At 32.9% G+C, this 26,888-nt stretch overlaps 1 protein-coding gene across 1 annotated transcript in view; it reads left to right on the forward strand.

The window, feature by feature from the left end:
• LOC142329107 (uncharacterized) overlaps window positions 1–11,662 on the forward strand; it is an 81,554-nt gene extending 69,892 nt beyond the window's left edge. The window contains exons 16-18 of the mRNA XM_075373442.1: window positions 5,262–5,379; window positions 8,745–8,883; window positions 11,397–11,662. Coding sequence (XP_075229557.1) covers window positions 5,262–5,379; window positions 8,745–8,883; window positions 11,397–11,578 — 439 coding nt within the window. The 3' untranslated portion in view covers window positions 11,579–11,662. The remainder of the gene's footprint in view (window positions 1–5,261; window positions 5,380–8,744; window positions 8,884–11,396) is intronic.
• Window positions 11,663–26,888: the final 15,226 nt, after the last annotated feature.

Here is a 26,888-nt window from a genome sequence, read left to right on the forward strand (position 1 = left end):
CGGATGGTGAAAGGAGGTTGATTGCATGCGTCTCTGGCAGCGGAATCTGCATGTTCATTACCTGGAATCCCTACATGGCTAGGGACCCGGCAAAAACTTACTTCTGTGTTGCGATTATTCAACTCAGCGATTGCGATGTAAATTTCAATGACGATAGGATGTTTGGAATAAAAGTTTTTTAAGGCTTGGAGAGCACTACACGAGTCACTGCAAATAAGGATTTTTCTATATTTAGGGTTAATGATATTTAGAGCCTTATTTATAGCGTATAGTTCAGCGGTAAACACACTCGTAATACCGGGTAGACCAAACATATAAGTTATTTCATTGACAACAAACGCACAACCAACGGTATCGTTTTGTTTCGATCCATCAGTGTATACTACCGCGTCTGGGTTCATCTTGGAGAGAACACACTGAAACATTTGCTGGAAAACAATAGGTAGTGTTGATTGTATATTGTATGTGGTAAGGTCAAAAGTAAAATTTATAAGGTTTATTCCCCACGGAGGATATGCGCAAGGATACGTTGGAAAGAATGACGGTGTGTCAACATTTATATGCTGCAGCAGACGTCGGGTACGGACACCTACAGGTGCAGTGCAACGTGGATGGTCCTCATACTTTCCTAAATTAGGATTTCTAAAGACTGTCAAAAGCCGGGTGATTTGGCTGTTCTTTGAGACGAGCAAAATAATATAATAAAAGCCGGTCTCGTCTATCCCAAAGTGATGGTTCACCATAGTCTACAAGTAAGCTTGCGACAGGACTTGACCTAAACGCGCCTGTGGCAAGCCGAAGGAAAGCATGATGTACACCATCCAGCATTTTAAGCACGGTTTGACGAGCTGAAGAGTAGGCGACACAACCGTAATCTCTCCGTTCAGAAAAACTTGTGGAATAGAAGGGTTTCGTAACCGAGAAAAGACTACACATTTTGTTTTATCGGCTGAAAATGTGAAACCAGTAATGCTGGACCAAGCTTCAAGGTGAGATATAGTGTTCTGTAGTAGTCTCTCTGCCGTGGGTGTTGAACGGCTCTCAATGTAAATAGCAAAATCGTCAACAAATAGAGAATATGAGACAGGAGCCTGTACACAATTGGTAATACTGCTTATGGCTACAGAAAATAAGATGGCACTTATACTACCTTGAGGCACTCCATTCTCCAAGATGACACTACCGGAGTGCGAATCGTCTACACGAACACGAAACGTTCGGTGATTTAAGAATTCTCGGATAAAGGCAAGCATATTGTCCTTGATTCCCCATTCTTTGAGGGTGTTAAGAATACCACGTTGCCAGGCCGTGTCGTACGCCTTTTTTATATCAGAGAAGATTGTGACGAAGTGCTGGCGGTTTAGGAAAGCGTTTTGAATGGCCGTTTCCATTGACACTAAATGGTCAATGGAAGATCGTCCTTGTCGGAAACCACACTGTTCTGGAGATAGAAAGCCATGTCTCTCCAAGTACCATGTAAGCCTGCAGTTTACCATTCTCTCCATTATTTTACACAAAACGCTTTTTAAAGAGATAGGGCGGTAGCCTGAGGGGTTGGTTTTGTCTTTACCAGGTTTTAGTACCGATATAATAAATGCTTCTGACCAGCCGATTGGGAAGGCTTGTTCTGAGAATAAACCGTTGTAAATATTCAAAAGATGTTGTAGTGCGGAATTAGGAAGGTGTGAAAGCATGGCAAGGCGAATGTTGTCCGGTCCAGGGGAAGTGCCACGTGAGTTTTTAAGTGCGTGTAACAATTCCTTAAATACGAATGGGGAGTTTAATTCACCAACGTTTAACGATAATACTTCTATCTGTATCTTGTACCTTTGAAAATAGTTATTATATGATAGTGAGAGACACCGAGCGGAAAGATTTTGCTAAAGTATTTGCCACAGCCGAAGATGATGAAAGGACTTCTCCTTCATCAATAAGACCGAAAATAGATTGTTTCGGTGATCCGAAAATTGCACGAATTTTCTTCCATACAGTAGACGTGGGAGTAGTGCGTGAGATAGTGCTCACATATTTCGTCCATGAACTCTTAGCGTTCAAGATTACTCGACGGCATACCGCTCTAGCCCTGCGATATAAATTTAGATGTTCAGCTGTAGGGCTAGGATTAAATTTGCGTAGTGCCTGCCGTCGATTCCTAATAGCATATTTGCAATCATCATTCCACCATGAAACGGAAGGACGTCTAGGATTACCCGATGTTTGTGGGGTTATATATCTGTTGGCATTCTCAAGTATCATGGACGTAAAAGAGGAACATTAGTCAAGGATGTTCGCACCATCGTCATACTGTGATTGGAAGGCTTTATGTTATCCATTCGAATCCGCCTTTTCAACAATCCATCTCCGTGGCCTTCTTTTAACCTCGCAGTCTACACCGAAACCAATAAAATTGGTCTGTAATCACTGCCGTGAAAATCATCACAAACAGACCTATTAAGATGAGGGAGTAAACGGTGAGCATATGGAGAGATCGGTGTTAGATACAGTACCAGATGATAAAGACATGAATGTGTATGATCCATTATTCAGTAGACAAAGGTCCAAGTCTTGTCTCACTCGGTTTATCATATTTCCTCGAGTGGAGCAGAAGGTTGAGCCCCAGGAAATGTGGTGGGCATTGAAGTCTCCTACTATTAACGATGTAGATGGTATTTGCGTGAGGAGATTTGAGATGTCTAGAGCATTGAACTCAGTGTTTGGTGAGAGTGTTTGGTGCACCTTTACTGCAACAGCAGGAATGAGAGTGGTTAGTTGAATCCTTGTAGCCGACACCCCATTATTCATGAAAATAGCCACTCCACCACTCTCTCTACTGTCAATTAGACGGTCGTATCTCTCACAGAAGTATTCTCTGAGTGTTATTGGGTCATGTTGTAGAAGATCTTCAATGCGGAACGGAAGACCTCTAACATTCCACTGAATAATGTTCATAAGGGTAAAAAAAAAAATAAATAAATAATAAAAAAATAAAATAAATAAATTTAGGAAACTATATAAAAATTAGTTGTACGTGATTCGGTTTTTATTTTTTGTATTTTTTATTTTAAAGAACTCCGATACCCTGGGGTCGGGTGGTTCCTTAACTATATCCTCCAGTATATGAGGTGATGGTGGAGATTTATTTGAATGGGATGCCGCAGTTGACATCCCAGAGGGGATGGTTGTGTGGGTTCCCTTTACGGGGAGCTTATTAGGTGGTGGCTTACTGCCAGCCGTGATAGTCCCTACCCGAACCGGTAAGACTTTGGAAACAGGGACTTTCGTATGGATCGCACTGTTGGATTCACTAACTGCAACGAGAGACTTTTTATTCATCTTTGTCAGCTCTGAAATAGTGGCTGTAAGTGAAGCTACTTGATCAGAAAGCATCTGAACAAGTTTTCTAAGTTCACTGCAGGATCCGCACTGCTGATTACTAATATTTGTAGGAGTTTGTTTCGATGTAGCGGTGACAAAAGATACATCTGGTTTAACCAGGTTCCGTGAATTATTTATCTTTTTATATTCTCTGCGTGCAGCCGGGAAAGATAGCTTCTGCTAAGTACAGATTTTGAGAATTGCCTTTTCTTCTTTAAAGGTTTGGCAATCTCGGGAGCGGGCTGTATGTGAACCATACAGCCCGTTCGCACATTTTTACCTTCTTCGGAGTTAGTGTCATTGTGACCTTCTTTAGCACATCGAGCACAGATCTCCGTTTTCGAGCAAAATGTTGTAATGCGACCATATCCTTGGCATCTGAAACATCGCCGTGGGTCGGGTATGAATGGTCGTACCCGAACCGAGAGGTAACCCGCTTTAATCTTCTGTGGTGGAACAGGGAGGTTGAATGTCAGTATAAGAGACGGTGTCGGTTCTTCTGTTCCGCTCTGCCGTTTCATTATACGCTTCACTCCAACATCTTGGGGGCGAAGCTCATCAGCTACTTCAGTGATATCTATATCTAAAAGGTCTCGACAAAAAATTACTCCCCGGCTCGTATTTAACGTTTTGTGGCATTCTGCACTGATATTTACACCACCCATATTACGGAGACGTAAGACAGATTGACTCTGTTCATCGTTGAATGTTTCAATCAAAATCGATCCGTCACGTAATTTCATGATATTCTTCGGGGAACCACTTGTACCTGTTATAGTTTTGTTTATTAAGAAAGGTGAAACCTTTTGGAGGGAGCTACCTTCCTGACTATTTTGGAGAACAACGAATCTAATATTTTTAGAATTCAAGTCTAATGATTTGCGGTTCTCTTCAGTAGGACTTTTATCCTCGTCAGACAAAGCTGACCGAGGACTCTTCACAAGACTACATTTGGTAGTTTTTTCAGATGGACCACCAACCATCATTGTATTTATTGCTGGAACTGAAATTGTGGTCCCACGAGTACCGGCGAAAAATGGACGATAAAAAATATAAAATAGCTTACAGAACACACAATCATATAAAAGAAACATTTAAAAATGCATAATGATGATAATGATCCTAATATTTGTGTGGTATCTATGAAATAACATGCAATGATTGAAACAAAATTTATATTGGAAGAACTAGTAGATCATTTAAGGTAAGGTTTGCAGAATATTATAGATATTGTAAAATCAAGTTAAGGTTCTCCAATCTTGTAAACCATTTAATAATCAATAAACGTTCAATCACCGATTCAGATACAAATTTAGTTATAGTCGAAATTATAAAAGGGTGTGATAATAATAATAGAAAAATAAATATTTTGGAAAAATATTATATATAGAAGTGTAGACGAAAGTTTAATTTGATTAATGTTCAAAGAGAATTTGATAATGACTTTTTTTATAAAAACCGCCTTAGATAGAAGCGCATTTATATAATTCAAATAACTTCAATACAGTACAGTATGTGTGGCTACCCACAGAATAAAAAAATTTAAATTTTTTATTGTTTAATATTTATGACTATATATTTTTATATATTATAATTTTAATGGCTTGAATTTAATATGTGATTTGGAAGAAAAATTTTAACTGATGATGAGGGTAAACCCTGAAAGCACTATTAAAAAAAAAAATAAGCATAAGGTAAGACGCATTATCGAATTCTGTACTCTTGGTGGTAAACGGTTTTTATACTTTTGTCTTTGAGATATTAGTACAGAGGGGAATTTGGACAAATACAATAACAAAAAAATTATTTTTGCCAACTTAATTTCTTGCACTATATACTTATATATCAAGCTACAAAAATATTAAATGTACATGTTTTGATTACAGTATGCCGTATTTAGAAGCCATTGTACTGGAGTCACTGCGGATGTTCATGGGAAGAGCAATGGCAATTCCACATAGGGCACTTAGAGATACAACTCTAATGGGTTATAATATACCAAAAGTAATTAATACAAATATTATGTTTTAAATTTATTTTTACTAAATTAAAATTAAAACACAGTTAATGGCTATTTACGGAAAAAGTTATAAAACTTTACCTAACGCTGAGCTAGTTTTCATCTTTGATCATTTTAACTTTTCCAAAAAAAATCTTTGCATAAAGCGAAAGCTTGCTCAAACTCAGGTAACATTTTTGTAACTTTTATCTTAAATATTAGTGTAGTATAGTAAATTTAAAAACTTCTTTATGAAAATAAATAGGTTAAATTTTCAAAACTTATCATTAAAGAGATGTCTGTTAGTCCTTAGGCACTTTCAAACTAAAATTAAAAAATATTCATGATTTTGTATTATTTTACTTAATGTTTAATGTATATATATATATATATATATATATATATACACACACAAAGAATTAAAACTTTATTTCTGATCACAAACTGAATAATGAAATTTTGTTTTCAAAAATGTAAAATATGAATTATAACTGTAATGCTAGTTATGCTGCAGTTTGGAAAAGTTTGCACTAACAAATAAGTTTATGAAAACATCAAATTTTATTACCATCAGCCAATGATCAGATGCAAAAATATATATGATTTTTATTTACCTATTTTTCACATGTTATTACTACTGAATCACTGCAATAATAATAAATTAGAAATAAGACTTTTTTAATATAATCTAAAAAAAGGAAAGATTTTTATATGGTTTAAGGATAACAAAATTGCTATTTCATCTTTTAATACTTAGAAAACAAGTACATCATTACAAAATAAGCTTGTTTTGCATATCTGAAGGCAAAAAATAAAATGCAGTAAAGTTTTTTGAAAATTTTCTTTTAATTTTAGGTTTTAATGAAGGAGGTATTAGATTAAATGAAAACTTTACTTAAGCAAATTTGTTAAGTTTAACATATATATATATCTAAAGAAAATTCATATATTTCAGAAATATATTCAGAAATTTCATACATTATATAAAGAAAAAGAGGATTTTGTTTGTTCGGGATAAACAAAAAAACTACCTGATCAATCACAACCAAATTTTTACCCGTGTTTCTTGGTATAACTGAGAAGATTTTTAAATATATTTCATCTTGTAAAAAAAATATACATATGTAATAGTGATTTGGTGCTTGAAGCACTAACTAATGAATTGTGAACCGAGTGTCTATCAATGTGCGAGCGGGGTTTGAACTGAATGATTATGAATATCTAAAAAGCAACTTCTAAATTTTTTAAAATTCCCAAGTTTCAAGGATTAAAATGGATTTTTGCATTTTTTTTTGAAGCCCTGTTATTTTTTTAATTTCTTGGTAACAAATGAAGAAATCAACCTGATTTTTGGTGAGCGTAATCTTCATATCAATAAATCAATTTCTAGATTTTTGATAATTGACCTTGAAAGGGGATGAAGAAAGATAAAAAAAAAATTTGTACAATGCTTGTAAATTTTCCCAATCCCTATTATAGTAAATTAAATATTCAGTAGATTTTGGCAAGCAGATACTCTTCAGATAAATATTTAAAAACTATTTTGGGGTTTTTTTAGCTCCAATTTTTTTAAGGAGTGGAAAGGTATACGGCACTGTGGCTCAACTGACACTACCACTGCCACCATTACTGTGTGTGTGACTGGCTCCATCTGCCTCCAGTTACTTGATTAAAAAACATAAAACAAAGCGAGTGACTGCTACGGAAAATGCAAGTAACCAAATAGCACGGGCAAAGCTGTGATGGGGAGCTAGTATATATTTAGGTCCAATATATAGTCAATCCAGAAAGCCGCATGGAATATCTGGAGACTTCTGGAATATTCATACGTAAATAATGTTAAATTATGTTTTATCTGTTGAAAGTAATTCCTTGATTTCACCTTTTCTTCAAAATAATGTTGAAATTACTTTTAATATTCTTTATGCTTTAATAGAGAAAAGTAATTTAATCATAATTGAAATTTCTGAAATTTATGATCGGTTTAGTTACAAATCTTGAATTAGATATTGTTTTCAATCGGTAAGAATCTAATTCTTAGCTGATAAAATAAAAAGAGATCGGTATTTATTTTTACTGATCTGTAGTTTATTATGCATCACTTAATGCATTTGTTAATGACTGAATTATTTATTTATTATTTTCTATTATGTCACTTCAAGTAAAACTCTTAAAACACAACAACCATAATGTTACTGTTAGTCTCAGTACTCTTCTGGTTTAATTTTTCTCAATGGTAGTTCTAGTGTGAATAACTGATTTATAAATTATCAAGATTACAGAGGCTATTTGGAAAGTAACTTCTGAATCGTTATTAAAAAAACAATCTATTACAGTTGATAAAAACATAATCTATTACATCCTATAACTACTTTTCTAAATAATTGCTATCCAAATTAAGGCACTTGTCATATCTATAAAGAAATTTTTGAATATCCTCGTAATAAAACTCTGCCACCAAATATCGATTAACATATATCCAAATGATCAAAAATAGTAAAATAAAATTGCATTATTAAAAAAAAAAATTACAATTAAACAACCGATGATAAAAAACAAACTTTTACTTTTTATAATTATTTATTTAAATAATATTTAGAATATCTATTATACATAGTTACTTAAACTGATCTACTGTTGTTTGTAAGAAATTAAGTAATTACACCAAGATAAGCAAGTCTTTACCTTACTTTAATATGAGTATATTCATTCATTTTTGAATGCAAATTATGTTAATGTCACCGATGAAAATTAAACACTGAGGTTACAAAGGGGCCGATTCACATTTTCTTGGCAGCAAACAATTAGGAAAAAGTAATTAATTTCTCTTTTTTTCTTTATTTTTTACAAATGAAATGTAAATAAAACTGCCGATTTGAATTTCTAGATCAAAAAAATTTGTCAGTTGAATTTTAATATCATCAATTCCTGTCTTCATTCTCATTCCTATCTCATCCTTTTTTTAAAGTTGAGATCATTCAGATGATAAAAAATACATCTGGAGTTTGAAATATTTATACGTATACTGGTAGATTTTACAGACAAGTATCAGTATAGACCATAGCAAATCAGTGACCGTATAATGTAGGCTAACATATGAGTGTTTTCAGGATTAGGGGTAAAACTTACTCCTACTTTTGTCTGAAAATATTATTCATATTAAATAATAATTAACAAAGTCATATAAATGCAGTTAAGTTTCAAAAGTTCTTAAAAAGATAATTATCTGACTTTTTTAACATAAGAATTTAGCAATAGGATATATGTATGTAATAAATTACAATAAAACAAAAGTAGAACTACAGACATGACTTATTGAGGTTACAAGTCGCATTCAAAAAAAGTAATTGTTTTTTTAAATTCTTGTTAGGATACAATGGTTGTTGCAAATATTTCATCAATTCTGTTTGATCAAGAGTTTTGGGGTGATCCATCAGAATTTCGTCCAGAAAGATTCATTAAGGATGGAAAACTTAATGTTCCAGACAGATTTCTTCCATTTGGATTTGGTAAGAAATGTTTAATTTTTAATAAATAGCAAAGTGATAATTAAATAAATACTATTAAATTTACTTATTTCATAATTTAAAATCAGTTTAATTTTGGCTCCATTGAGGGATGCAAGTAAAAACTTAAAGTGCGTTTCCAGAAGGTCTTTCTGGAATTACGTAAAAAGGTGAATCACAAAGTTCTCCCAGGACTTTCGTAACCTATTCTACTTGTGAAAATAATGGATAAAGTTCATATATCCTAAAATTCTTTGTAAGTTATTGCTGGTGAAAGATTTCGCTCAGATTTCAACTACCTCGGTGAAATGAGGTCATACTGAAATTTTTAAGATGTTAATTAGGGAGCAGAATTAGTGACTGATTTCTTACAGTTTTTGAACTGAAAAATTTAATAAAATAGATCCCAGAACCGTATATGCAGTAGTTTTTTAAATCAGGGGTGAAAACCAATATATTGGGGTAAAACCCTGTCTTTTTTGTTTAAGTACAATAACTTAAATGGGTAATAAACAGATAAAACTTGAACAAAACTTGAAGGGAATTTAACTTTGAACAAAACGGTGTAAGATAAGTTGAATAAAACAAAGAAAATTTACAAAAATTCAAATTTTATTTAGAAACAGTGCACTAGACAAAAGTGCATTATACAGGGTCCGGCATATAAACCTGACGATTTTTGAGGGATAATAATTAAACTGTGTTTCGTACTATTAAAACGTTTAACATAACAAATTAAGATCAATTTTTGCAATTTATAGTGAATTACTAAGATTGATTTTTTTATTTGAATATTATGTCTTCCAAATGTTTTCCATTACTCCTTACACACTCACTTAACCTCATTCTAAAATTTGACATTGCTCGCTCAATCATCACTTGTGGAAATACTTCAATTTCTCGTTGAATGTCCTCCTTGAGTTCTGCGATTGACTGTGGTCGACTATTGAAGACTTTATGTTTGAGATACTCCCATAGAAAAAAAATCACAAACAGCCAGATCAGGTGAACGCTCTGGCCAAGAAATGTCGCCAAATCGGGAAATCAAACGTCCAGGAAAGGTTTCTCGCAGAACATCCATTGCGATTGTCGCCGTATGGGCGGTGGCACCATTCTGTTGAAACCAAATTTCATGTCCTTGAAAGTCATTCGGTTTCGATCGCAGAAATGCATTCAACATGTTTACGTATCGATGAGATGTTACTGTTACTCTGCGATTTAACTCCTCAAAAAAACATGAGCCGATTATGCCGAACTTTGAAATCGCACACCACACTGTAACATATTGACTGTGACGTGGTTTTTTAAGAATTTGCCGTGAATTAAGCGAAGCCCAATAACGGTAATTTTGTTTATTCACAAATCCTGACAGATGAAAATGCGCCTCGTCACTTAAAAGAATAACGGCATTCTGGTGGACATTTTCGAGGATGACCTCGCAAGCTGCTTTGCGAGACGCCCAATCATTTGCATTAAGTTGCTGCGCTAATATCATCTATATGTATGAAATTTCAGGTCAACATGAAGAATTCGTCGTAAGCGTCGATCAGAAATGGCTAGTGCAGCAGCATGTCTCGCTGCTGAACGTCGTGGAGACCGCGTAACAGCTAACCTTACAGCGTTAATGTTTTCAGGCGTTCTCACAGTCCGTTTTCGTCCTGTCGGTTTCATTTTTAAAGCAGACGATGTGTTCCTAAAATTCTTCACCTACAATATCGTATTCCTACTAGGAACAGACGCGTGTCGATTTAAATTGAAATGTCTGCGAAATAAACGCTGTTACAATAACCGAGTCATTATTTTTAATATAGGCTTCGATCACAAACGCTCATTGTTCACCCGACCACGACATACTGGTTACTGAAATAGCATGAATAGACCTGTCGATGTACAACACTCCTGCCTTCTCATTGACAGTGGTGCCAACATAACAATTACTACAAAATCGTCAGATTTATGTGCCGGACCCTGTACATACCAATTTATAATAAATGTTCAAAAATTAGCCAACCATGTTCAACAGGATTTTGCCACGGTTCTGTACTGCTTTTGTTGCTTTTTTAGATCTTCAAGGCTGTCCAATGTGGACAATTAATTCTTCACATGAATGTATATTTTATGCAATATTTTTCAACCATCCCCAGACGCAAAAATCTAAAGGTATAAATTAAATATGTATATATATTTATTTGTGTTTAGGAAAATCACATTTCACAATGCAAAATGTGATTTTCTTGTTACACATGTATTTTTTTATGCTTTTTTTTTTTAAATTTATGTTACGTTTTTTCATGACAAAATTGTAATCAGAACTGACATTTATGTCTTCACTCATTCAAAAACATCAACTAACAATTTTTTCCATGATTAACTTACATTTATTTATCAGCTGTACTTTCACATGAACACAGTAAGCTTTTTACTGTATAAGTTTGATTTATATAAAAAATTTGTCATAGGGATTATTTTTTAAGCAATAGCTAACATCATGTAATATACTTGGTTTTTTTTTACAGGTAAACACCGATGTATGGGTGAAACATTAGCAAAATCAAATGTATTTCTATTCACGGCAACACTTCTACAAAATTTTGAATTCAGAGTTCCACCTGGAGAAAAACCACCATCAACGATAGGTATTGATGGAGTAACACCATCACCGGGTTCATTTCATTCATATGTAACTTTAAGATCTTGATTTAATTTATATTTTTATTATAAAGTAAAAACTGTGCCGATGATTCATGACTGGACAAATTACCTCATTTCACTAACTTAATGGTAGTAAATAATGTCCATAAAATTATATTCTATAATTAGATCCAAATTATGATTATTATAGTACAGACTGCTTAATAAATAAACAGATGAGTTTCTTATAATATAATATTCATAGAATTTTCATCATCTTAAATAGTAAGCAAATCAATTTTACAATAAAAAACAATGATCAGAAAAATGTATTAAGACTTATTATGATAGTTTGTAATTTTATTCATAAATGTATAAAACTATTTGCTGTACTTTTAAGAAAAAATATCTTTTAAGATAAACTTTAACTGAGAAATGTTATTTATATATAAATTATATTACTTTTTAATTTGTTAAAATAGTCCTTAATAAAATAATTGTTATCAAAATGACAAACTATTTATTTAAATAAGATTTCTCATTAAAGAACCAAAAAAAAAAAAAACCAGCTAAACCACAAAATTTCTCAAAGTACATGAACTAAAACAATTAGGCTGTGTATGAGTTTGCAGTCCATCATAAAATCACTACAGCGGTGATTTTCAGCCTTTTAGCTCCACAGCCCCAAAAAGTAAAAACAATATATAATGAATGTTTCACAACAACCAATCCGAACCGCATGAAACCTAGTTAAAATTATTTAGCTGCATTGATAGCGATGAGTATGAACATGCATGTATGAAGTGTACAAACATGAGCAATTTACAGATTCCAAATTGATGTGTACATGCTCCTTGTAATGTGGTCTGCTTGCATAATATTTGCTGTAAGTGTCATGTTCAAACATGCATATACGGTACGTTTAAACACATCATGCTCTCAGGAGTATAAAAAGAGGTGTAAGGGATTAGAGAATGTCAGTTTAGTTTTGAAAACGAAGTGTGTATTTGATGTCTTTATTTAAGTTTTTAAAAGTTTAATTTCATTTAAGATAATAATAATTGAGTTTTTTTAGTGTGGTCAAATGGTGTAACTGTTTTTCTTTTTTTTCAATTAGATTTGTATCCAAAATGGATAGATTTATGAAAAAAATGAAGTGAGCCATCTACATCCAGTGAATCGATCGGTAAAAAGACAATGTTATACAATGTCGGTTATTTAAATTATGGTTTTACCTCACTGGATGGAAAGCCACAGTACATTTTTTGCTTTCAAGTCCTCTCTGATAAAAGCATGAAGCCATCAAAATTAATTCATTACTTGAAAACTAAGCATCCAGTTCATAAAAGCAAACACTTGAAATTTTTCAAAATAAATTACATACTTTGAGAAATCAACCGATCCAATCCCCCCAAAATCAGCTGTGAAGTAAAATGTCAAGACGACATACAATTAATTTCACATTCAGCAAAGATACATCTACAAATTTTCAACAGAAGACTTTAGTAAAAAAGTAGAGGAAATGGCTATGAAGAAGAAAATGGATTCAGGAAGAATTGGAAAAATATGAGTAAGAATTGGAAGAAAATGGAAGGAAAGAATTTAGCTAATAAGAAATGGGTAAGAAGTGTTTATAAATCATCAAAAGAATAAGTATGGAAAAGTATTCAACTCTGTCAAATGAAAAAAAGCTTATGGAAGTATTACACAGCTGAAGACTAGATTAGAAGACAGACTTAATTAAAGAATTGTTTCTCAATCAGAAAACAGCTATGAAAACAATGGATTAAACTGCTTTTATCTAAGAAGAGAGGAAGAGATTGGGTCTATCCCCAACCTCGCTTAACATGAATGTAAAGGGTAAGATCAAAATACTGTAAAAGAGGATGAAGGTACCAGTGTTGGAGAAAGAAAAATAAATTATGTAAGGTGCACAGAGGTCACGTTAATTTTGGGGATGAACCATATTGTTTTCAACAGATTATTTTACAATTAAAAAATAACATGTCAGAATGTGGTATGAAAAGAGGGGGTTAAAAAGCAAAATGTAATGATAATAAGAAACAACAAAAACAGAGAGGTATACCATCCCCCAAATCCTGTATAAACTTATACAAGGATCTATCCTTAGTTGTGGTTAATTTTGGAGTTATCTCTTAACATGGTACCAGAGTACCTTTTCTGTTTTGTTTGTTCTATTCTTTATCCTTTTGTAAGAACAATCATTGGCTTAAGGGCAACAAGAGCCCGAGTGCTCTCCAACCACGTAAATTTAAACCAATATTTGTTTCAGTTCCGCCTGGCAGCTGATGAGCTACGAGGAGGTCCAGTCGAACGAACACATGATGTTCGACTGCCCAGCTCTTGGGGGGGAGCCAGAACTCAGGCCACCCTGGAACTTAGAGGTCAATGGGAAAATTGGCCACTCACAAGCGGCAAGAGCTGCATTGTCAAACAATGTGAGAGTTCCTTGGTGTTGCTTTGTTTAACTGACATCAGTAGTTTACCTAAGGGAAAATACTCCTACCGCACTGCTGTAGAAAGCTAACCGAGAAATATGGCTGGCTACCAGCCAGATTAAGGCTCCAAGTGCTTTAATGGTGGGCAGGTACTTTCTAGCATTCACTGGCGTAGGCATGGCAGCGAATTGCTGTCTTTGACAAGATAAATTTAATTATATATATATATGTTTTAGTAGTTGACGGGGTGCACCTACCCATTTTGGTGATATATGAAAAGTGGGCGGTGGGACACGCAAGCGAATGGTGTATGATACCACGCTTATTCCACTCACACTTTTAGGTTAGCTCTAGGAGCTAGTTAGGACACTGGTCGCTAAACTGTTTCGAGGCTCAGTAGCCGTTTGTGGCACAGACATTCGGTCTTATGCTTTGGGGCAACTGAATGGGGTGGTGGCAGGAGAAATGCCAAGCAAACCAAAACATGAAATGTTTCAATGGATGGGCTCAAAACACATCCTGCACATTTTTAATTATATAAGATTAATTTGAATTGCATAAATAATCAAATAAAATTTCAAAAAGCTTTTTATACAGATTTTCTAGTTATAAAATTAATTAATATAAGTGTATATGATGTTTTATGCAGATAAAAGTAGAAAATGGGTCAACTCAATATTTTGAAAACATTACTTTTGTAAATTATGTTGACATCCATAAAAATTATAATACTTTTTTTAAATATGACAGGGGATTTTCAAAAAGGTTTATAATTATACTTAATTGTATTTTATAATTTTTGGTTATATGATGGTGGCTGAATATAAATATTAATAATGAGATAAATTTAAAACAGAGAATAGTATGTGAATAATTTCTTTTGTTTTTTTTTTTGGGAGGGTGGTAAAAAATGCTTGTTTGTTATAATCATCTGGGATAAAAATATAAGAGAAAAAAACATAACTAAAAATGATAGAATTAAACAAACACAACTAATATAATAGCTAAAATATATTATAACAAAAAAAAAAACAACCTAAAACTAGACTAAAACCAAAATAATAGAAATAAAAACTAAAACTTATAACATACTAACTAATAACGAAGATAAACTATCACAAAAAATTAAATTTATTCAAAAAGAAACAAAAAAAAATTTAAACAAACATAAATAAAATTTAACAAAGTTCGAGAGAGGTGTAAAGGACCCTTCTCAGATAACAGAATAAAAAACTATCATAAAAATTAAGTTAAAAGATAAAACAACTATATTAAAAAACTCTTCACAATACAAAATATGTACATAAAATATTAAATTTTATGCATAATACTAATATGTCATAACAATAGAAACAGGTGATCTAAAATTTCCTTGTTATTGACCAGAATTCAACAAATGTTTCTGGGCAATTTAAATTTATGACACAAGGCCGCATAACCATATGCAATCCACAAGGATGTGGTGCAGAATTAAGTGGCAGTCATATCTTACACAAGGTGGTGCATTTTCTGCTGACATCAGGTACCATGAGTAGCTCTCCTATGTCCTACCTGCAATCAGCAGAGGACCACTTCCTCTGGGTGAATTTTCCTGTGGGAAGTGTCCCATGGCAACACAGAATCTCTGGTAAGTAGAAGTTTGTTGTCTATTGTAGCAATCTAGTCATCTTGTCAATTTGTGTGAAGAGTGAGTTTCACACAGTTAATAAAGACAGATGTAGTAACATGAGTAATGAAAGATGGTTGACTAAATGTGTCTTTAGCATCAGAATCTGCACATTCATTACCTAGAATTCCCACGTGGCTAGGAATCCAGCAGAAACTTATTTGTCCGTTACAAAAGTTCAACTCAGCGATTATGTTACAGATATCTAGAACGATAAACTGTCTAGAATACAAATCTTCTAAAGCTTGGAGTGCAATACAAGAGTCGCTACAAATAAGGATATGATGGTACTTTGGGTTGATAATATTTAAAGTCTTATATATAGCTAATAGTTCAGTAGAAAATACTCTTTTAATATTAGGTAGGCCAAACATTAACATTAGGTTCGTTCATTAACCTAATGAATGAATTCATCCAAATGTGTATCCAACAGTATCATTCTGTTTCAATCCATCTGTGTCTGGGTTTATCTTGGAGAGAATATGACGAACATTTGCTGAGACTATAGGTGTGATGTTGATTATTTATTGTATACAGTGAGGTCAAAAATGAAATTTATAAAATTGATTTTCCACAAGGGATATGTAGAAAAATAGGTGTGTCAACATTTATATGGTGTAGTAAACGCTGGTTACAAATTCTCATAGGCCCTGTATAAAGTGGATGGTCCTCTTACTTATGTAAATAAGGATTACCAAGGACTGTATTAAAATTTGGTGATTTGTATGTGCTTTAAGAAAGGCAATGATGCCCAGTCCCATCTATCCCAAAGTGATGGCTCACCGCAGTCAACAAGTCAAGTATGGTTATGACAGGGCTTGATCTAAATGCACTTGTAGCAAGGAAGGAATGCATGATGTACAGCATCCAGCATTTTAAGCACAGTATGGTGCGCTGAACAATAAGCAACACAACCATAATCTAAATGGAACAAACTGAGAAATAATAAAAATGTAACATACTTGTATATGACTGATCGGTTCTCCAATTGGTGTTGCTAAGGACTCACAGCTATCTAAAAGTTTGGAACATTTTGTTTTTATTTGTTTGATGTGTTTGACCAACATAAGGCGGCTATCAAAAAGTAAACCTAAAAACTTGGCATCAGGAGAGATTGCAATTAGCTCTCCGTTAAGAAAGACTTGTGGAATAAAAGGGTCCCACGGGCGAGAAAATTTTGTTTTCTCAAGTGAAAAGATGAAAACTTGGACCAAGCTTCAAGGCAAGATATAGTGTTCTGTAGTAATCTCTCTGTGGTGACTGTTGAACGGGACGTAATACATACAAAAAAATCATTAACAAATAAAGAATACTAAACAGGTGGTTGCACACATTTAGTAATAATGTTGATGGCTATAACAAACAAGGCGGACTTAATACATTTCCTTGAGGCACTCCATTCTCAAAGGTAAAAATTGATAAAAATTCTCCAACATGAACTCGGAAAGTTCAGTCATTTAAGAAACCCCTAATAAAAGCAAGCATATTGCCCTTGACTCCCTATTATTTACGTGTTTTAGAATATCATGTCACCAGGCCATATCATACACCTTCCTTATATCAAAGAAAATAGTGAAATGGCTCTGGGCTTAGTAGTAAGCATTTTGAATAGCTGTATGCAGTGACACTAAATGGTCAATGGAAGATCATCCTTGGTGAAAACCACATTGTTCTGGAGATAAACCCAATGTTTTTTCTAAGTACCATGTAAGCTTGTGGTTCACCATTCTTTCCATCACTTTGCATAAAATGCTTGTCAAGGATATTGGGCGGTAGCTTGAGGGGCATGCCTTAACTTTACCAGGTTTAAGTAATGGTACGACAATGACTTCTGACCAGATGAGTAGGAAGACTTATGCAGAGAATAAATCACTATAAATAACAGGTGTTGTAGTGCTGCATTGGGATGGTGTGTGAGCACACACAGACAAATGTTGTCAGGTCCAGGGGAGGTGTCACATGAGTTTTTAAGTGCGTGTGGATAAATTTGGGTGTGCTGGTTAGACTGCCTAAATTTAGGAGCTAATTTTAAGGTTGACCTCTTGCTCTAGAAACTTTACGACCAGGAGTAGTTTATTAAAAATAAAAATACATGAACTAAGTAAGTAAAGATTAATACAAATAGTCACAGCTTCCTAGATCATTACAGTTAATAACTAGTTCTTGTTTCCATCTTGCTGAGTATCTATATACTAACGGCCAGTCCTCTGAGTCCATGATTTAAAAATAAAACCGTATGGAAACATAGTATCTAAAATAAAAGGTGTACTTTTGAGATGTATTATAAATATTGTGCAATTTATGAATCAGGAACAGCTTGTTCATTTTAAGCTGAAGAATTAACAAATGACAACCTCTGATATTTTTGTTTACTTAAAACAATACAACCTCAAAACAAAACCCGTCGAGTTGGTCTAGTGGTGAAGATGTCTTCACAAATCAGATGATTTGGATGTCAAGAGTTCCAGCATTCAAGTCCTAGTTAATCAGTTACTTTTACATATTTGAATACTAGATCGTGGATACCCGTATTCTTTGGTAGTTGGGTTTCAATTAACCACACATCTCAGGAATGGTCGAACTGAGATTGTAAAGACTACACTTCATTGACACTCATACATATCATCCTCATTCATCTTCTAAAGTAATACCTGAATGGTAATTCCCAGAGGCTAAACAGGAAAAACAAAGGTATAACCTCAAAACAAAACTGTACTGTATTAATAATAAATCAATTCATTGCCATTATGCATCTAGGCTTCATCAGCACAATACATCATCACTATTATTAGTTTCCTGTCTTATACTACTATAAAGAAATTTTCGCGTGTATTATTTTTTATTTACATCTAGAAAAAATATTCAGTGTTCTCATTGCATCTGTGGTAATTATGTAAATATATAATAAGTATTATTATTTTTTTATGTTTATGGCTGCTTCTATTAGTGTTTTTTAAACTAGTGTTTATGTTTTTAGTAATTTTGTTCAACAGTATCTTGATTTTATTTATACTTTGTTGTTTAACTTTTTAATGTTTCCTTTACAAGTCTAGATAATGTCTAGATTAGGCGGTAAAGACATTCATAGCTAAACAAACAAAAAACGTTACTGTAAATGTTGTGAAATTTATGACTGAAGAAGCAAGTCAGTACTTTTATTATTAATTTAAAAAAATTACAACAGACTATAAATGGTACCGGGATGTCTAAAAGAATTGTTGTAAGAATTAAAAGAGCCATTAACTTTAAAACCATTGTCATCTCAGAAACAGAAAAGCACTGAAAAGAAAGCAACTGGCACAAGCAATTTCATTAGTGCACAGTAATAAATTTTTATTCATCTGAAGATTGTTCAATTAATAAACACAAGACCAACCAACAGTACCATTACACCCAAGAAGATAAGGTAGCAAATTTTCCAACAAAAATTATACAGTTGACTGACTAAAGAAAAAGAAAATTAGTTTAGGGGAAGATTTTATGTTAAAAGTGGAATCTTGCAAGATAATGAAACGATAAGGAAAAGACAAAAAAATTCAAATTAGATGAATAGCATAGAACACAGAACTATATGCTTACATTTACCAATGCTACGGTTACACTTACCAAATTATCACATTGACTTAAATCCCATAGTATTAACAGGTAAGCTCAAGTCAAAAATAAGGTTGCATGTCATAATGTTCTATGTCAAACAGTTGATGCAGGTACGCCAAAATTTGAATACTTTACTGTAGATATTTGGAGAAAACGCTATCAACATGTTGAAAAATTGAAGGACAGTATCAACAAATATAAGGATCTATTGAAACTCAAAACAAAAATTATATTTTTAATTTATATGAAACAATAGTAGAACTAATAGTAATATACAAAGGTTATTTTTTTCAAGGTCCGATCGGTCACGAAATTAAAACCACAGTGAAAATAAAAAATTTTTTATTTGTAACAAGTACTTACATAGTTACACTATTTCTCTACATAGTCGCTACTCCAATTTAGACAATTATTGCAGCGTGGTACCAACTTTCCAAAACCCTCGTCATGGAACGGAGCCACCTGTGTGTTCAGCCATGTTTCTACGCTGGTAGGCAGCTTGATGTCTGTGCCAAAATGTTGTCCTCCTAGACAGCGTTTCACATGAGCAAAGAGGTGAAAATCGGATGGAGCCAAGTCCAGACTGTATGGTGGGTGATCAAACACTTTCCAATGAAAACGCTGCAGGAGCTTCCTTGTTACAGCTGCAGTGTGCGACTGAGCATTGACATGGAGAAAGATAATGCCTGATGACAACATTCCTCTCCACTTATTCTGAATTGCTCTTCGTAGACGTTGAAGAGTCACGCAGTATGAGGCTGCAGTGATAGTCATGCCACGTTCCATGAAGTCCACCAAGAGAACTCCATTCTGGTCCCAGAACACAGTAGTCATACACCTTCTGTTGGAGAAGGTTCGCTTGAACTTCTTTGGTCTACTGGGAGAATGAGAATGCATCCACTGTTTACATTGTTCTTTTGTTTCGAAATGGACCCATGTCTCGTCCCTGTGACAATTTTGTTCAAAAAATCTTCTCCTTCGTTGTGGTAGCGCTGTAGAAACGTTAAGGGGGCGTCCATTCTCATTGTTTTGTGATGGTCAGACAGCATCTTGGGAACCCATCTCGCACACAGTTTGCGGTACTGAAGTCTCTCACTCACAATGGTGTAGAGAGCTGACCTTGAAATTTCAGGAAACAAATCACTCAATACAGAAATTGTGAACTGACGATTTTCTCGAATTGCCTCATCCACTCGCTCAATGAGATCATCGGTTTATACTTGCTTCCTTCCCTGATCGCCTGCATCATGAACATCTGTACGTCCTGCTTTAAAGTTCCTGCACCATTGTCGCACTTTGCTGTCACTCATTGAAGTTTCACTGTTCACATTACTTATTCGTTGATGAATTTCAGCTGCATTACACCCCTCAGCCTGAAGAAATTGAATTACCGCACGCACTTCACACTTTGCGGGAGATGTTATTGTTGTAGACATGTTTACGTGCTAGCTGCATGTTCAGAACTAAACGAAGTGAAGCGGTGTGATTGAAGGCCACACTAGAGATTGAAGCATAGCATCAAGTGGTGAAGAGATTTGAATGCATGTGCTTAGGTTATATATTGAGTACTGAATGCGAGTGTGCAGCTATTGAGTGCCATCTGCCAGTTTGAATTGAACATACTGTTCATGAATAAGCCTATAGTACTGTAAATTAAAATTTATTAATTCTTTTCATGATTGAAGACCTTTTTTTTATAAATGTCAAATACATCCCACGATAAAGTGAGTTGAATACTGACCAATTAATAAAGAAATAAACAAGAAGAAATAATTTAGAATTCAGTCAAATGAATATATTCTTAAAATCTGATTTTTAAAAAAAATTATTACAAAGAATTACTTTTGTATGTTTAATTACACAACTCATCTTGGAATTAATAATATTATAAAAAACTAGTATATAAGTAAGCATAGCAATGTCTAACAGCTGTTAAAAGAAAACTGAAAATAATCTAAATATGAGGGTAAGTCAATTATTATCTGCAATTTAGTTATATTCTTGTTTATGTTGGTAGTACTGTCGTGTTGCGTAGATGACGCATGCGTGGTTTAATTGTTGTTATGTCTGTGCAGGTTTCAGCTGCTAGGTTAGTTCCATTATTGCTGCCCTGCTATTAACCATGGCTGCTCCGCTTTCTGTTTGCACCAAAGAAGAGCAACATTCAGCGATCCGTTGTTTGTGGTCAGAAGGTGTATCAGGGGCCAAAATTCATTGAAGACTTTTGGTACAGTACGGTAACAGTGTGTTGCAGCAAGGGAGTGTCTATAAATGGATTGAAAAATTCAAAAATGGTCGCACAAGTGTTACGCACGATAAAGGAGCCGGACGACCAATTACCACCACAATTGAGGAAAACATTGAGCGTGCAAATAACATGGTTTTCTTAGACAGACGAGTAACTATTGATGAAGTGGCACATTATCCACAAATTAGTCACAGTCCTGCCTACAAAATCATCCACAACAGACTTGGGTTTCATAAAGTCTGTGCAAGATGGGTTCCAAAGCAACTCACACAGTTGCATAAACAAACGTGCTTGGACATCTGCCAAAAACATTTGGATCGCTATGGTAATGAACCAGATTCTTCTTAGACAGAATCATCACTGGTGACGAAACATGGATCCATCATTACGAGCCAGAGAGTAAACGGCACAGTATGGAATGGAAACATCCAAATTAGCCCTGCAAAAGAAGTTCTAGACCCAAACATCCACAGGAAAACTGATGCTTATGGTTTTTTGGGCCCAGTAATGAAACATTATGATGAAAGGGGCACGACAAAACAGTGCGCATTACAGTGACATGTTTACTGCCAAGCTGAAGCCTGCAATTCAAAGCAAATGCCAAGGACTGCTTTTGAAAGGTGTTGTGTTGTTGTACGACAATGCCCGTTCACATACTGCTGAAACGCTCCAGAAACTCAACTTTGAAGTAATGGCTCCTCCGTACGATCCTGATCTTGCCCCTTCTGACTACCACTTGTTTGGTTGACTCAAAGAGGCATTAAGGGGCCATCAATTTACCTCAGATGAAACAGCGAAAGAAGCGGTGCATTCCTAGCTCGCAGCTCAACCGAAAATCTTTTTTTATGAGGGCATCAGGAAGCTTGTGCAACAATGGACCAAGTGTGTTGAAATGCAAGGGGGACTATGTTGAAAAATGATATACATGTAAGATTCCTATTTGCAATAAAATTTATAACTACATAGCAGATAGCAGGGCCATCAATTTACCTCAGATGAAACAGCGAAAGAAGCGGTGCATTCCTAGCTCGCAGCTCAACCGAAAACCTTTTTTTATGAGGGCATCAGGAAGCTTGTGCAACAATGGACCAAGTGTGTTGAAATGCAAGGGGGACTATGTTGAAAAATGATATACATGTAAGATTCCTATTTGCAATAAAATTTATAACTACATAGCAGATAATAATTGACTTACCCTCATATTATGAGGTCTATCTTAACTATGAGAGCTATTCTAGAACTGACTCTCAAAAGGTGGTAAAAAAAAAAAAAAGAAAAGAAAATCTGATTTTATGTATATAAATTAATTATGTATCTCTATTATTACTTGACACAGTTGCCATCCAAATTTGAGGCACTCCACTAGCAGGTTATCCATTCGTTCAGTTCTTCCAGCTAAATAAAAACAGGGTAAGTCATGCAGGATCACGTTTGGGATGTAGAGGAATCAAGAAAATTGTTTGCATAACTTGAAGGGAAAATGGGTAAGTTTTCCCTTAAAATAAAATCTGGATCTTTTTTCCCTTAAAAATAATCTGGAGTCCATACACAATTTTTGAAGCTGATGGTAGGACTGCCCGATTCTTATGGTATAAAATGTAGTAAGTTATTTGGCATATGTTTATTACCTTCCATCAACCTTGAAGGTAATGTTTATTACCTTCAATCGGTCTTTGTCATATGGATAATATTATATAGATAAATATTTTATCAAAATGAAAACTAAAATCAGAATAAATTAATAAATATTTCAAAATGATCGCTATTTTGCTGCCTTATTATTTTTTTTCTTGTTGCAAGCACCTTTACTCTGCATTACTAAATTCATTAACTATAGCCATAACTATAACTATAAGCCATAACTATAAGCCATATTTAATTAAAAATTTAAAATTTTTTAAATTACAAAACTGCATAGAACAGTTTTTGATGAAGAATTTGGGAATTATATGGGTGCTCAGAACAAAAAGTATAAAATAAAATAGCAAATTAGCGAATATTACAAAATATTTATTAACATTTTATTGGTCTGGACTGAAAATAATAAAACAAAAAAGTAATGAAAACACTGATATTAATGTCAACACTTTAATGCACTGAATGGTAATAATTATTAAGTATAATTAGTAATTAATTAATTAATAATAATACATAATAATAATTATTATTTATTATTATATTTATACCTGTTGCAATTTGCAATTATTTCTTAAAATTATAAATTTTAACTATAGTTAATTTTAATTTATACACATTAATAATAATAGTAAGTAAGTAATGATAAAATACTGGCAATTTATATTACATTATATCAAGTGTCAAATTGGACTGACACCACAATAAATTATTACATACAAACACATAACGACGATTGAAAAAGAATCACATGTGCATTCCAATTTGTGCTAAAGAAGAGAACTAAGTCGGCATCACACATAACTGAGATATGTCATAATACTAATACAATCAATTTATGTACATAATTAAAAAAATAATAATAAAATTAATTTGAAGAAATAAAGGACTGCCGAAATTTTTTTTATAAAATTTCTCAGGGCCAAAAAACAAAAAATGAGTGTATAAAAAGATAATAAAAATAAAAACACTGCTTGTCTGATTGTTGAGGTCCAAAATTTGGTTCTACCAGTATAATTCACTGACTCTTCAACAAGAAATGAAATAATGGTTTCTCTCCTTTTAATGCTTCCTAACAATGGCACGCAAACAGATTATAAAAAGTAAAATAAATAAATGTTACAAAATTTTACAACACTTTTATAGTTTTATTCATTTACCAATTATTAACATTTTTTCATCTGTAATTAATTTCTTCAATTCTACATTTATGCAAATAGTTAACATGTCATCAATATTCATAAATGTACTATGAATACTAATTTAAGAAAAAAAGGGAAACAGCAGTGTAAAATTGTTATGGCTAACCTCCTTCATAATAAACATTTTATTCCATTTAACACAGCAATAAAATTAATATAGCTAATGGATATTATGAGACTGGTTTTTCTTATGCGACAGTGAATTCAATTCAATTCAATAATCATTCAGAGATGATTGTTGCATTTAATTTGAAACTAACAGTATTTAACATGATTGTTTAATGATCAATAATCGTCTTCTACCTACTATTGTTTACTAATCAAATTTAGTATAGTTTACAAGCTGTACTCTTCTCATTATCATAATCTATAATATTCATGACCCACTACGTGATCGACATAAAAGTTAGCATGACAGTTTCTTGTTTTATTACAAAAGAAGCTATTCTTGTTTAGTAGAAATAAAGTTGGAAATAAAGAATCAATCCTTCATATGCAGGGAGCAAACCGGTAGTAATTTCCCAGTATAAAAGTTAAATTATAATCAGATTCTGTGTACATTGTAGATTGTACACAGTGTAACCCTACAGAATTTCTATTATTATTATTAGGACAGCTTGGTTAATAATAAGCCCAGTTTATTAAGATTTTCCCTTACTAAGTGCGATCAGATTTTCAAGTTAAAAGTTAACTAAAAATTTATGAACACTTAAATATGGAAACATTACAAAACAAAATTTAATAAATTTTTTTTATTTAGATAAAGCTATAATGTTCCTTACATTCTAAAAAATCCATTGTTATGTTACTCCACATATTCAAGAGCTTTTGTATTCTAGCATGCTACCTCGTGTAAAAATATTACATGCTACATCGTCATCTTGTTTCATTCCAATCAAACCACTCGTTGTATGTCTCAGAATCTATGATGTAACTTTGTTAATAGAACCTAGTTTATTTAGATATATAGTTTAACCCTATTTATCTGTATAATGTTCATGTGGAACACAATTTATTCAATGTTGGATTATTTTAAATAAATATATTATTTATTTTTTATAAAACTTAACATAAATTTATTTTTATAATTTTGGTTAGACATATAATTTCTGTTTGTTAAAGTAACTTAAAATGATTTATTAATTTTTTCATATTGGAGAATTCAGACTTTTCTGAATTGAGATATGTCTGTTTATACAGAAGCATAAGCTGTTGCAGCCACAACAGCACATTAAACTTATCCATCCCTTGTTTTATTTTAACTGAATTGTAGACCTATTTTCTTCAAAACTGATCTTACTTTAAGTTTGAATTAATAATTACTACATATACTTCTGAATTTTAAATTCTATGCTTATTGTGGTCTCAACCACATCATACATTTTTGATATTTCCAGATTATTCAGATTTTTATTCATCGACTATGTCAGGATGAAAATGGGTTAACCATATATTTTGTTTTCTTTACAATTTTTTTCAAAAAATATACAAAAATTGACTTTACAATTAATCATGTCCAAATTGGAAATTAGCTGAATTTTTAATTTAATTATTCAACTGAAAAAAAAATCACTCCTCCTGAAAATTGTCTGAATTCTACCCCGGTTTCTTCTATTTACATAAGTGTAATTTTATTTTTGTAGATGATTTCTAGATAAGCTTGCTTAGGTATTGAGATGAAATACAAAAATATAACGAATAAAAACCAAAAATAATGTTAACTTATATAAGTGGTAGTGCACAGAGAAAATTTTCAACTAATTAAAACTGAAAACTTTAAGCAAGAAATTAAATATTAGACCTAATGAACTATTTATTAAATTAGCCAGTTGTTCTACTGGCTGAGCTACCAAGATTACCATAATATTTAAAGAAGAAAATAACAGAAAAGTAACATTTTCAAATATTAACTTCAAATATACCTAAATTTATAACATCAACATAACATTCTACACTTTCTGAAATTTTTGTTATTTTTATCTGATATTTAATTTACAGTCTATATAATATCCCAAAAGTCACATAAATTAATTTGTAATAACTTGCACCGTACTAATTATGATGCCACTATTGTAGTAATGAAATATGTTCTGGTAATTTATTATTACAAATAAAATTATTTATGCCTAATATATTGTCCAAGATATATGAAACAATTTATTTTTTTTCAAGTATATTAAACTTTGGTTTTGCTATAAATCAATAGTAACAATGATGTAATAAAAAGTATATGAAATGAGTTGTTTATTTATTGTAGGCAATAATTTTATAATTTTCTTTGACGTGGCATCATAGTTATGAGAATTATTTTTTAATAGCATGTATACATTACTTTTGTTGCAACCAGTAGCACATGTTACACATGCCAGGTTAGAGGAGTAGGGTAGAAGCAGCTTAGAGGGAGAACCCGCCTTTAGATTTTACATATACTATAATAATTAACATAATAAATTAACTTTCTTTCAGTATTACAATAATGAAACAACTTTTAAATTCAGTTCACTAACATTTTAGAACTTCAGAACCAATAAACTTGTCCATTTTTTGTTTTAAATACATATTTTTTAATT

Source organism: Lycorma delicatula, chromosome 8, assembly GCF_047948215.1.
Source record: "Lycorma delicatula isolate Av1 chromosome 8, ASM4794821v1, whole genome shotgun sequence".
Lineage (NCBI taxonomy): Eukaryota > Metazoa > Arthropoda > Insecta > Hemiptera > Fulgoridae > Lycorma > Lycorma delicatula.